Raw genomic sequence first — 13447 nt, forward strand, 5'->3', positions numbered from 1 at the left:
TTATTCTCTTTTTTTTTTCCTGCTGAGAGACACTTCTTAACACTTGTTTAATGATACATGTTTCTGCTCTAACACAATCACCTTACCTCTCCCACCCATGCTTCAAGTCACCCTCCCCCTCACATAAAGATCAGAGAATCACAGAATATCTCAAGTTGAAAGGGACCCATGAGGATCATCGAGTCCAACTCCCTGCTCCTCGCAGCACTATCTAAATCAGACACATATCGCTTGCTGATTACCTAAAACCAAGTGCTCTCACCTTTATTTATATCAGCTTGGGTGAAACTTTTGACAGGTCCTTTCACAGAGATCTGGACCGGATTATCAGTTTTGGTCAGCTGCAGATGGCCCATGCTGGGATCCCGCTTCATGACAAATCTAATCATTGTGTCATCTAAATAAACAGCTGCTGCTTTCAAGTGCTGATCTGTGAGGTGTGCTGCAGAGCCTGGACCACAGAAAAAAGTCCAAAACCAGTTTCAGCTAATCCAGCTAAGAAACTGGTTTAGACTGGACCATACAGCAATACCAAGCAACACCATTCTCCTCCCTCTCCCCGTACCAGCTGGGAGCTGCAGGTTCCTGTTGACAGCTAATGTTGGTGGCTGCTTCTTCGGCAGCTCCATGAAGAACTCCAGCCTCCCCATCTGTGTGTAGAGACCATCCGTGATGGAGAAGCCAAACTCATCTGTTTGTGCTGCTGCCCCACTCTGAGTGTAAACGATCAGCTCATCCAAAATGTCCTGGTAGGTGAAGGAGGAGCCCACGGACAGCACGTGTCCATGCTCCGGGGGCTCCGCAGCAGTCTGCCTCCTGCGAAGGTTACCTAACAAACAATAGATGGATGAAGGTTATGGGGAGTAGACAGCCTGCTGGGGACTCTTTCAGTGCCAGCTCTCAATGGGATGTACAGAGGTGGACACAGCCTTACCAGCAAAACTGAAGAAAGTTACCTGCTTATTGCTAAAACCTGTAAGAATTTGGCTACACACGAGATCTGAAAAACAGGGTACAGCCCTTGCGAGTTGAACATGACACCAGCCTTCACTTGACACCCTGCCTTGCTTTGTCACTGCAGATAGATGCTGGTTGCCCAGCTCTTTGGAACTGAACCCCACAGAAGGAAATGGAGTAACAGAAAAGGGAACTTTCTAGGGAAATGCAGTCCCCCTTTCTCTTCTACAAAGAGTGAGGGACAAGTCTCAAAGAATAGGCCTGTTCTGAAGCATAATCCTTCTGTGGTTGCTGGTCCAAACACAGACTAAATGTGCTTTATACAAATACACCAGGCTCCTTTCTCATATCAAGACCAGGTTGGAAAGTCTTGGAGCAACCTGGTCTAGTGGAAGGTGTCCTTGCTCACAACAGGGGTTGGAACCATGAGCTTTAAGGTCCCTTCCAACCCAAACCATTCTAGGATTCTATCACACACAAACATATAGACACTGATGCACAAAGACATTCTCCCTCTCACACTACCAGCTTCTCAGGACTTACCATGTTCAGGACTTCTGCTAACCATGATGACAAGCTCACTGTTCTGGGTGTCCAAGTCCTGCAGGTTGAGGGAGGTGTTGGTAATCACCACAACTGAGCCCTTGTGCACTCTGACAGGTTCCAGGACCATCTTTGGGGGTTCATCGTTCTGCCTCTGCATGGGTCCCAGTCAAAAAAGGGAATTAGTCAAGGGAAAAGACTGCTGCCCACCTGAATGAAGTACAAGCTCCCAAACTACAGTACTGGTGCTGATATCCATTACTGAGCTACACCAGTCTCTCCAAATCTATCCAGAATCATGGCTGCTTCTAAGAGGGAGAAGACACCAGAGAAATAAGCCCTGAGGAAGAGGCTGCAATGCACAACTACTGTCTCTCATCACAGGCATATTAAGTGCCTGTACTAGGGCAAGGAAACTGAGAGGAGGATGGAAATTCCTTTTAATCCCCTCCCCATGTATTACAAAGGAGTGAGCATGTAGTTTAAAAGCCATGTGTCTGTGTGAAAGGAGAGGGCTCTGGCAGCCAGAGAGCAAAGGTGTACCTGAATTGTGATGTTCATGCTCTGCACCTCAGACTGGCTGAAGCCATCACTCACATAAAAGCTGAAAACATCACTTGTTGGCTCAATGCTTTCATGGACGCTCTGGAAGTAGTAAATGCTGTTCTCCAGAACATCTTGAAGGGAAAAGGATGCGTCTGTAGTCACAGCAGACTCACTCTGTGGGCCAAAATTCTCACCTGCAAATCAGAACACCAGTAGAGAAGGAATGTTCAATTCACTGATAAATTACATGAAGCAGGATTAGGAGAAGAATGGCACATTATGAAAGGTGCAGAAGGATGTTTATTCCTACAACATAGCTTTCACACATCTTGTAACCTTTGTAGAAAGCAGTATCTACTGCATTAGAGTAGTCATTAGGGAAGCTGAAGTTTTATGAATAGTACAAGCAAGCCCACATCCCTGAATTACTCAGGCTTTTTTCAGAGATGAGACAACAGGCAATGTGCCATTGGCCTCACCACAACCTCTACATTGAGCTTCACCTTGCAAAACTAAGTCTCATACCGAAGAAAATCACCCAGCTTTTGCATGTTCAAGGAGAGAGGCTCACCATAACCACAATGGCACAAACTGGAGTTCATTCACAGGACACTATCAGGAGGGATGATGTCTAATGGTTAGCAACCCGTGTTCTCCAGAAGAAAGGCAGTCACTGTTATAACAAGCCACTGTTATATGTGCTGGCCACATAGTGATATTTTACAAGGGCAAGTTATGATTTAAGTAAAATGATACATTCCATTCCTGTTAGGACCACATACAGGATTAAGCAGACAAGGCTTCTGAATGAACATCTTTGGACAAGACAGTATAAATCCTAATTTTTTCTTGGTAATACAATGAGATAAAAGAATGTTACCAGCCATGCTCTGCCACAGCTCTCACAGCCTTAAAGCTTGCTGGGACATTTAGAGGAATTCAGCAAAGTTTGTTCTGTGTAACAAGGACAGCCAAATACATAAACAGATGTATTTTCATTTGAAAACAGCCTTCAAAAGGCTCTTAATTTCCCACTCTCATAGCATAGACCAGTCTTCAACAAATGAGAATTAGGAGGAAATGCTCCCCAGAGACAGTTTATCTTGTAATGCTGACCTTATGAGCTGCGAGGTGACAACCAGCTCTGCAATGAGGAACTGCAGTGAGGCAGATTAGCACGTGCTTCAGCATGCTTCAGCATGGCAATGCCTATGTTCCCTTTCATCAGCCAGAAGGAAGAAGAGACAGCCAAGCACTTTACCTGTCTTAGTATTTTCAATGTAGCCATACATAGGCAGAGTGATAACTCTGACCCTCAGGTCTTCCTTGGCAGCAGTATCATAATCAGCAGCTAAGTGTTGATGAGCCAGCAGTGGGACTCGGCCCCCCTCATCCACCTGTAAGGCAAAAGAATACAAAAACTACTCCCACACAACACACTGTGTTGTGTTGCACACAACACACAGCAACCCATGAGCAGAATAAGTCTGCCTCTATGGAATAGCCTTGCCCAGTCTCTGAAGTCCTGCCCTGTCCTCCCCTAGGTCTGTTAAGCATCAAACCAACTGGGAGGTGAGGTGGGGTGTTAAGAACAAAGCCAGCCTGCTCCCCTCTGAGTGCTTTATCAGAGCAAGAAGAGAACTGGCAGAGTCACGCTGACCTCCTGGAAGGTGAGATCTGTGTTTCTTGTTGAGGAGAGCCTTTTGAAGGCAAGGGAAGGGGAATGCAAAGCTGAAAAAGAGGGAGATGACTTCAAAAGGCTTTGATAAGGAGCGTGAAATGCTGTGTACCAGTCCAAAGCACCAGATGTTTTCAAGACTTGTCTTCTGCTCATCTTTTACACACAAGCTGGTAAAATAAGGGATGAAATATTAAACAGGGCTAGGTCAGACTTGTTGCACTGATACCCACAAGACACTCTAGGGAGAGCCCAGCTCCTTACTGGAACAGATGTACGCAGCTGAGGTTCAGGGATGCAGCATACTGTCAGCCTCCTCTGGCCTCCAAGGAATTTGTTAGCCCTTTGCACTCAGGATTGAATGGGCAACACCATGTTTCTTTAGTCATTTCCCCTCAGGCCAGGTACACTGGTCAATTCCTCACATCTAAGACATTCTTGTCACTGTTTCTAGTATCCTGAGTAGCCACTTACCGTGATATGGTCAGCAAAAGCAATGAGTGATGGCATTGTCGGGGCAGATGTGATTGTGATGGTGAACATCTGTCTATCAAGCCGGTTGTTATCAGCATCAAAAACAATGAAGTGGAAGATGTCTGTAACTGGCTGATTGCTGGTCTCAAACATGGTGGAGTAGCTGTGAAAGTCAGAGCACAATCTGGGTCAGGGAGTCTCACTGACAGGAAAATACATCTCATCCCTGCGTTTAGAGGTGAATGCACACCTAACCTAATTCTGCACATAGGAAATGCTTTCATTCATGATCTGATAGGATGCAAGAGCCAAGAAAAACCAAAAAAAGTTATTTGATACACTAACATAATACAGCCAAGAAATCCCTATGGAAAGTCCACCAAGCTTTTAAACACATGACTTGAAGGAGAAATGCTCTTTGATACCTGATCCTATGGTTGTTGATGTCTTCCATGGTGAAATTATAAACCTTGGAAAGCTCCTCATCATGAGAGCCCGACATTCGTAAGAGAGTGCCATATGCAGGCAGAGATATTAACTGGATTCTGATCTCTGAGTCAGGAGAATTGTTGTCCTAAACGTAAAGAGACAAACCAAATCAAAACACGAGAAGCTGAACTTTTGTTTCCCTCCACTAAAAATGGAAAGAGGAATAAAATGTTTTACAGGGGAATATATCAAGCTAGTTGGGTCAGACCCACAGCTGGTGAATGTTAAATGAAGCTCTATAGGTGAGAAAAGTCAACTGGATTGACAATTTCAGAACCTACCACAAAATGTATTTTCATTTTCCCTCAGCTCAGAGAAGTTTCTTTCTGTCTTTGGAGCACGTCAACACAATCTCAGAGATACTAACCTGCTGTTTTTGTTTTCAAATTACTTTACAATCCTAGTGGACTGGACCAATTATGTAATGTTATCCAGATACAGTGAGCCAAATTTTAGCTGATAGCTGGCACAGGGAGTAACTGTTGCTCACCATTGCCCCAAACAGAAACACAGAGCTAAGTTCAGTTCTATTGAAGCTTAATGTAGAGCAATGCTGCAAAAGCCAGATTTATGTTGAACTAAAAGCTGATTTTGATTCTTCTTAACTACATCAGGCACAACTGTCTCTATGATATCCCAACTCAGATGTCATCTTTCTTCTATAAGTTCTTGTTGGTTGCTTGAAAGATAAGACCCAAAAGCAGAACTCATCATATGTTCAGCATATGGGTCAGGACTGACATCTTTTCCCTAGTTGTTTTCTTACTCAGATTAAGCCTGAACAGCTCCCTTGGTCAGCCCTCCACCTTAAGAGGAGAACAGGACTGATCCCTCAGAAAAAAACATTAATCTTGCCCTACCTTACCCCCTGCAGCTCCCTAATCATCTCTGACAGCCACTACTGTAGGTCTCTCCAGCCTGCACTGCAATCTCTCCTCCCTAAAGGGAGCATGTCTGCATATCTGAAATCCACTGCTTGTGCATTTGCTGCTAAGTCATCTGCAAGGAGTAAAACACCTTTCTTCTGAATTTCACCAGTCAGATTAACTCCTGTATAGCACGCAGCTCCTGGAACCAACTCCAAGCTACCAAGGAGTGCAGCACCTTGGGTTGCTGAAACCTCCCACCTTCAAATACATCCAGAAAAAGAACCAAGCAATTTCAGAAGGGGAATGTGGGAGATGAAATTTTCAAGGGATTATCGCTTAGCAAATCCATGAGCTTTATCAGCAAGTATGAATGATACAAAAATCTGGCATTAACTCAGTTCTCATGTTTAGCATGGCAGTTCACCTCTGTTCCAGTCAAACATGGATAGCCTTAAAACCCTGTTGGATGAAAGAGTCTATTATCTCCTTTTTGGCAGCAGTAGTCAGGACACAGTCAAAACTCGAGCTCTCTACCAAGAATCCACATGGATGGCAGAGAGGTGTGTGTGATGAAGGCTCCTTGCAGGGAGAAAGAAAGGGATAAGGATAAGGGCTGGCAGCATTCACTAGGTTTAGAAATAGATGAAAGCTTACAATATAAGCAAGGTGCAAACGAGAGAGAGTCACGGAGCTTTTACTAGCCACGGTGACTGCCAACAAGCAGCCTGGAGCCAGCTGTGGACCGTTGGTATCCAGCAGGGACACTTCAACCCTCAGCACTGTGGTCACTGTGGTGACACCGTCCGTGACAGATATCTCCATGCTGTCCTCTGTTGCTGATGAACCATCATGCACGTACTGCAGAGCATTTCGAGTGACATCCTCATAGGTGAAGGTGTCACCTTCCCAAAAGGAAAATGCACAAGTCAGAAAGGCTCTCTTCAGAACACCCATTTCAAATGACCTAGGGGCTCCAATTTAGCAAAGGACTTAATAATGTACTAAACTGGTAATTAATACCATCCTTACAGGGATGTGAGTTATGAAGGCATTTATTAGTGGGCTCATGTACATGCAGGGCAGAGGAAAAGCTGTAACCTTCAGAGTTTCACAGATGCCCTTCAAAATTCCAGGGAGTGCACAGTTCCTCCTCTCTTCCCAGCTGCTTTGTCAGCTCATGCCTGTCATAGCTAGATAAGTTTTCCCTCTCCACGTCTTCTGTTTGCACTACTCTCCTACATCTAACATTTGTTCATCTGATCACGCATTGGATATAGCTGCCACCAAAATCAACAGTAAAACTCTACAGGAGCTTTCGACTGCTGGATGACAACAGACTTACACGGACTTCAGTAGAAATGTTCACTAGGTTACTTCAATTAATTACTTTAGATATGACTTACCATGTAAAATAAAATAGCCTTTTGATTAGCAGCTGGTTACAGGCAGAGGATTCACACACTTATGGATGCAGCCCTATCTGCCAGGAGCATCTGCCCTGTCCTGGTCAACTAAAGCAGCTATGTGGACAGGCACACGCTGAACCCTCTCTGGTGCTGATGAAGACTTCTGACCAACTCACCTGCTCCCATGTGCTCCTGCACGCCTGCACTGTACTTTAGCACAATGCCATGACGGGGAGGTTTCACCAGCTCAAAGAAAAGACCCTTGGGAGCTGTATCCGTGTCACTCACAGTTAGCTGTATCCCTGTGTCAGAGAAGAGAGTGCAGCTTCAGCATCCTCAGGCACTACACTGGGAATATCCCTTAGGTTTTGTGCTGTGCTCTTGTGAACAGAACGAAAAAACTGTAATTCAGTCACTATGTGAAAATCAGAATAATTCTGGAGCTGCTGTACCCCAAGACCTTTCTGGTTTCATGGAAATAATTAGCCCCTTGATGATGCTCACATCAGAGGATGTATTGGAGAACTTACTGCTAGCATGGCTCATGAATGACAGCTATGCAAGCCCTCAGCTTATGAGACAGAAGTGCACAGTTTTCTCAGTGGTTGCTGCTACACCTGTACAAGCATGTCCTTAGCTACAACAGAGGTGAGTGAGGCCAAAACTCCCCTCTGCTCCATCCATGTGGCCTCCTGGCAATAAACACTGTGCCTCAGGCTGAACTCTGCACCCCATCCCTTGTGCCCTACTCACCAATGGTGGCTCTGCCCCCCTGGCTGACCTCCAGGAATGGAGCTGTGATCTGGAACACTGGAGGATGCTGTTCCGTAGAGAGCAAATGAATGACAAACACCATCTCCGGGGTTGTGTGCTCTCCATCAGACACTAGACACAGACAAAACCCACACCTGAATGCAGGGATGTGTTTTCAGGAGCTCACCTGGAAAATTCACCCTTCTGTAAAAAACCACCACCCCACATCTTGACTTCTCTCCCACCTTCACTGCACCTCTGTCTAAGGACATAAACACACAGCTCATGCCTGACAAGAGTATTTATCTTTGCCCCTAACTTGACTCCTGGCAGGACAAATATAGCTTCTGCAAGTCTGTGTCTGTACACACTGTCTTCCATATATCTGATTTATGAGTGCATCAGGTGCACTCATACATCAGAACATGGACTTCTCCTTGCCAGTAGAACATTTTGCATACCTGTGCTAGAAAATACATGGAAAGGGAATGATATGTTAAACAGCCAAGCAAATTATCAGTAGTAATTTAACTGTGGAAATGTTTCCAATACTCTATTAAAAAACCCCAAAATAGTGTAAAAGACTCTGATGTTCACAATGGGAGAAATCAGGCTTTTAGGACAGATTCCAGGCAACTACTGGAAAAAGATGTTTCTACTGAGCTGCAGCTTAGCTTCTATAAAACACTGCTGGGACACAGATATATTCATATTCCCCAGGCATGTGCATTTCCAGAAATTCCTATCGAGCACCCATAGGTGTGCCTGCAGCAGAAGAAAAGCCAAGGAATAGCAGGCAGCATGAAGGGTACAAGGATAAAATCTGCTTTGTCCCGGAAAGAGAAAATTGTTCACGTACCTGTGAATCGGAAGTTCACTGACTCTGGGAGACCTGAGGGGACAAACACCAGCACAGAGTAACTGTGGTCAGGCAGGAAAGCACATATTGTTGTGGACTGGAACAACTTTTGGAGGGAGCAAGTGCCTTTGCTTCAGGTAATGAGAGATAACATGCTACCCCCTCCTCCAAACTGTGAAATGCCTCTTGACGTTAGTGAAGGGCGTGGTGATACATAGAACTGCATCTACCATGTACTGTCACTTCATTGCACAATCCTGTGATGCTTGAAGTCTGTCCTATTTTTGCCCTTCTATCTCCTGCTCCAGATGTTATTCCTCTGATGATACAAATCTTCTAATATCCTGGTTAAACTGAGTCAGCTCTTACTCATCAGTTCTAGTCTCAATGTCAAGGACTAAACCACCAGCGCATCAAAGGTCTCAAGCATGGGAAGGGCTACAGTTCCTAATCCCACAGCAGATCAGCAGTTTCCCCAGCACAGCACCTAGTATCAGCATCAGCAATTCTAAATGCTGCAGTGAATGCTGCCACATCCCCGTAATTCACTAAAACGTTACTTATCAAACCACAGATTTCTGCTTCCTTTCTATCATTCAAGCCTCATGCTCTCACGAGTACAGACGTAACCATTAAGTCATTCCATGACTGGAGGAAGACCAGAAGTCCAGCTACCTCTACCAGTCTGGCAAGGCACTACGAAGAACATCCAGTTCCTTACCCGCAAAGGAGAATGCAATGATCTCTCTCAAGTGAGGAGCTGCAGTTGGAGGACGATAAGCAATCTTGCCATGGTTTATATCTGCTTGGGTGAAATACCTGACTGGGGAGAGAGGCCTGTCTCTGTGCTCCACAATACCTACAGAGGCAGAGAGCTCAGTATTAACAGCAGGAATTCATTTTATTTTTAAAACAAGATACCAAAGGCCACAGCTTCTTTTTCTCTCCCCAGGTGCTTCTTTTTACATCTTCAGTGGTTCCTGAATGAGCAAGATGGCTGTAACCTCTTGGGACATGAGAAATTAACAGAGATTCCTCACTTCATCCTGCCTTCAAATACCTCTCCCTAGAGAGTTGGAAAGCAGAAAGCCAGGGAGGCACACCATTCAATATATTCCAGACAATAGTAAGAAAACTGCCTGAGCAGTGTGGCTAGCTCCCAAACAAGCCGAAGAATGATACTCTAAGGGAAAATGATGTGATCAGAATGCACAGCAATTAATTCAGCATCAAGCTGCCATGTTTTCAATAGGTACACTTGCCTTGGCCAGGAAGGAGAGGGACGGTCACATTGAACAGGATTTTCTCACTGGGAATCTCCGGGTCTACAAAGGAGAGGTGATGGGGCTCAATCACTGTCACACGGTCCTCCAGCACCTCAATAAATACATTAAACCACGAGCATCAAGGCCAGAGAAATGGGAAAATTCACCCCAAAATGCACTGAAATAGGATTTGCTGTTGTTAAATATAATAAATAGAAAAGTGTCTTTGAATGTAAATGCCTAGGTCTTAGACCTAAAACTGACAAGGGATGGATAGGCTGAACCTTAACCAAGTCTCTCTTCTTTTTTGACCTACAGCAACTAAGAAGAGATACAGGAAAATCTAATTTGATCAAAACCTCCCTGGATGAAGATCTAATCAATTGCCTATGTAGTTTTCTGGTGTAGTCTGATATGGTTAGACTGGATTTGCTTTTAAAAGAAATCCTGGAAACAACTCAGCCATTGGAATATAGAGGAACCAAAGCTTTCCCTTTGTTTTAAATCCCTCTAAAAATGTTCTAATCATTCCATTACAATCATATCATTAGCTAAAGGCTGGCAGTGTGTTAGAGGAATTACAGTGCTGAATGAACAGACTTAAGTGCATAAAAGCAGTTAACTTGCATGTGTTCATGAACCTTAATCCTGTGGAATTAACAGCTATAAGAAGTTACTGAATTAAACAGTTCAGCTGTTTAATGAAAAGCATCCAGCTCATTTCATAATCATGAACAAAATATGGAGAGAACAAACTAAACTGAAAACACAGACAATTAATTCATCTGCTTTGGAACATGAAATGATCAGGTTCAGCAACACGTTACAGGTTTTCACTTGGAAACATTTAACATTTTGTGCTTCCTCTTCAGCCAAGAAGACAGTCTAATTTTGAAGGAGTTTGGAGACGAATGAACAGAACTCAATCACGCTGAGGCAAGGAAGTGCAATTTTATAATGGAAAGATTTAAGGTTATGGTTGCTTCATAGTTGCCTCCCAGGCCTATTTGTCTCTCCCAAAGGAAGGACTTGCAGGTTTTAAGGGGCCCCTCAGTAAAACGTATTTTATGGCCCTATTGGATTTTGTGGTGTGTAATTAGCTATAGAATCCAGCAGTGCACAGCTCAGCCAGATATCTCTCCCATCAATTTTATCAATAATAACAACAACAGAAAGTCAAGAGCAGAAAGATACATTGCTGGCTATTGCTCCAAGTAGCAGTCTGAGCATGTTTTATTATTGCCTGGGAAAGGTCACCACTATTTTAAACCCTGACAAGGCTGTCGTGTCATGAACTTTTCACTAATCCCTCTCCCACCTCTTCCTTTGGCTTTTCCTGGTCCCACACCTGGCAGGCTGTACTGGCTTAGGAGTCCTTCACCTTTCCTTACCTGACTCCTCCCTGAGACCCATTGCCCCTGGGAGGTCTGGCACACCTACCCTCCTGTACTGCCTTAGGGTGCTTTTGTCTTGTCAGAGAGTGCCCAAAGGCCCAGGATTTCTGTTTGATAATGCTGAGTGTACGGCTGGCACCTCACATTCTCTAAATAAATCATCAGGAATGAGTAACACCAAAGATGACTGCATGCTGTCTTCAAGTTCGTAGACCCAGCTCTCCCTCTCCTTGCATGCAGCTTCTGCCTGAAGGGTTGGCCCCAGCTCTTTCGATGTTTCTTGTAAGTCCTCATCTCTGCTTTCTCAACATAACAAAGCTATGAGGCAATGATGATGTTTAAATCAAACTCTGCCTCTGGGGTCCTGGCTCTCTGTGCATCCTAATGGGTGACCTGGGCGCTAAGCCCTGAAGCTCGCCTCTAGCCCATTCACTTGGGGATCCCTCCCTGCAGAATCAAAAAACAGCAGACAAGCAGGAGAAGAAGAGAAGAATGCTGGAATTCACCATCATGTGATGATGGAAACATGGAAAAGGCGTGCACCAAAGTCTGAGAGCTCACAAAACCAACTTTAAACTTCCAGGTCATCTTTCCAATTAACACACTCAGGAAAAATAATGACATTAGGAGACCACTCTTATCAAAATGGTCACTCTCAGAGTTGATGATGGAATAAAAGGTTCAGTTCCATGGATGCAGTGCTTGTCTGAATGTTTTCCACATACATTATAACCTATGTTTCTGATGTCAGAATGATGAATGAAAACCTCCTAATGTGGGTGGTCTACAGTTCTGATAGTTTACCGTGGTATTATTGGCAAGATCTATTCATTACAGTCTCTCTAACCCACAGTTTTTTGCTCCTGCGATTCCTAATACTTCTCAGAAAAGGGTAAGAATTCCATAAAAAGATGTTAAAACACCTTAATATCCCTCTCCTTTCCAGTCTATACATGCAGCACTCATAATATTGAGATTTTCAATGGTTCATGGGTATTTTCTCCCCTGTCTTTACTCTTCTAACCTGTCTTTTTTTCCATTTCTACTTCAGCCACCTATCTGGTGCACATGCCCTGTTTCATAGATCTAGTTTGGTATTTGAATCAAACACAATAGCACGAATGATAGCAAATAGAAGAATGAACACTCAGTGATAACTGCTTTATGTGGGCTCTGGTCACTGTGCAGTGCTGCAAGAAGAGTTGGGAACACAGAAACCATCAGCCAGTGGTGTTGGTTCATACTTACAGCCATGTGCAAAGAGGAGCCGAGGGAAAGCTGAGGAGCTCTGGGTGTCTGTGGGAGAACAGCAACATTGAAGACATGGCTTTGCAGGCTGGACTGTGGACTGGTAGAGCTAGATACCTGGGAAGAAAAGATTACACGAATGGATACCTAGCAGAGGACACCACTACATTTCTAGACCAGTTTCATACGCTCCTTCTGCCCTTCCCCTGATCTCGGAAGGCAATGACATACCTCTCCAGCAGATACCAACCCAAAGCATACATGAAAGGTAGTGAATGGGGATTAAGGCCTTTAAATACTAACCATTACTGCTTGCACAATCTAGAAATGGCTGACTTCTTTACTGACATTTAGAAAGGTATCTGTTTGTCAGTTCCCTACCTGCTGTTCATTCCTGCTTCCCCCAGTCACTGCCATAGTTTTACTGAATTTTACTTCAACTGTCTGTACAACTTAATGGAACTTTTCATCACAGGAACACAAAAAAATAATGGGTTTTTAAACCTTTTTCCCACCTTAAAATGACCACTGGTTGTGCTGACAAGGTGAAAATAACTGGTCTTTTAATATAAAGCACTGCACTGGCAGTGACTCCCTGTGATCTCAGTATCTTCCCAGACAAACTGTGCTTGAGTTTCAGAGACACATAACAATTTTCCATATCCCACTAAAACACCAAGGTTAAGTCAACAGAATCTAAATCAAAACGGCAAACCTGAACTAATGACATATAAAGCAAATAATATAAAATTTGTAAAAATTCAAAGGAAAATTTACAAACCATCCCCTAGAGATAAGCCTGCAAATGTTCACAGCAACCCTGAGATAAGGCAAGCACCCTTTGTAAAGCACCCTTTACACCCTCTTTCTTTGTTGGACACAGTCACAGCTTTATCTTTCAGTAGAGACGGAAGTCCATGCTTCAAACCAATAGAGCATTTTGTAAGCAAGAATGGACTTTAGCCC

General features: G+C 44.1%; 1 protein-coding gene across 1 annotated transcript in view; it reads right to left on the bottom strand.

The window, feature by feature from the left end:
• Window positions 1-13447, bottom strand: part of FRAS1 (Fraser extracellular matrix complex subunit 1) — a 159731-nt gene that overhangs the window by 24749 nt on the left and 121535 nt on the right. Inside the window, exons 31-44 of the mRNA XM_065674695.1 lie at window positions 12482-12598; window positions 9837-9951; window positions 9296-9433; window positions 8575-8607; window positions 7716-7847; window positions 7139-7264; window positions 6211-6458; window positions 4624-4772; window positions 4199-4361; window positions 3308-3443; window positions 2044-2240; window positions 1501-1654; window positions 566-829; window positions 263-451 (exon numbers count right to left, since the gene is read on the bottom strand). Coding sequence (XP_065530767.1) covers window positions 263-451; window positions 566-829; window positions 1501-1654; window positions 2044-2240; window positions 3308-3443; window positions 4199-4361; window positions 4624-4772; window positions 6211-6458; window positions 7139-7264; window positions 7716-7847; window positions 8575-8607; window positions 9296-9433; window positions 9837-9951; window positions 12482-12598 — 2161 coding nt within the window. The remainder of the gene's footprint in view (window positions 1-262; window positions 452-565; window positions 830-1500; window positions 1655-2043; window positions 2241-3307; window positions 3444-4198; window positions 4362-4623; window positions 4773-6210; window positions 6459-7138; window positions 7265-7715; window positions 7848-8574; window positions 8608-9295; window positions 9434-9836; window positions 9952-12481; window positions 12599-13447) is intronic.

Source organism: Lathamus discolor, chromosome 1, assembly GCF_037157495.1.
Source record: "Lathamus discolor isolate bLatDis1 chromosome 1, bLatDis1.hap1, whole genome shotgun sequence".
NCBI classification, from domain to species: domain Eukaryota; kingdom Metazoa; phylum Chordata; class Aves; order Psittaciformes; family Psittacidae; genus Lathamus; species Lathamus discolor.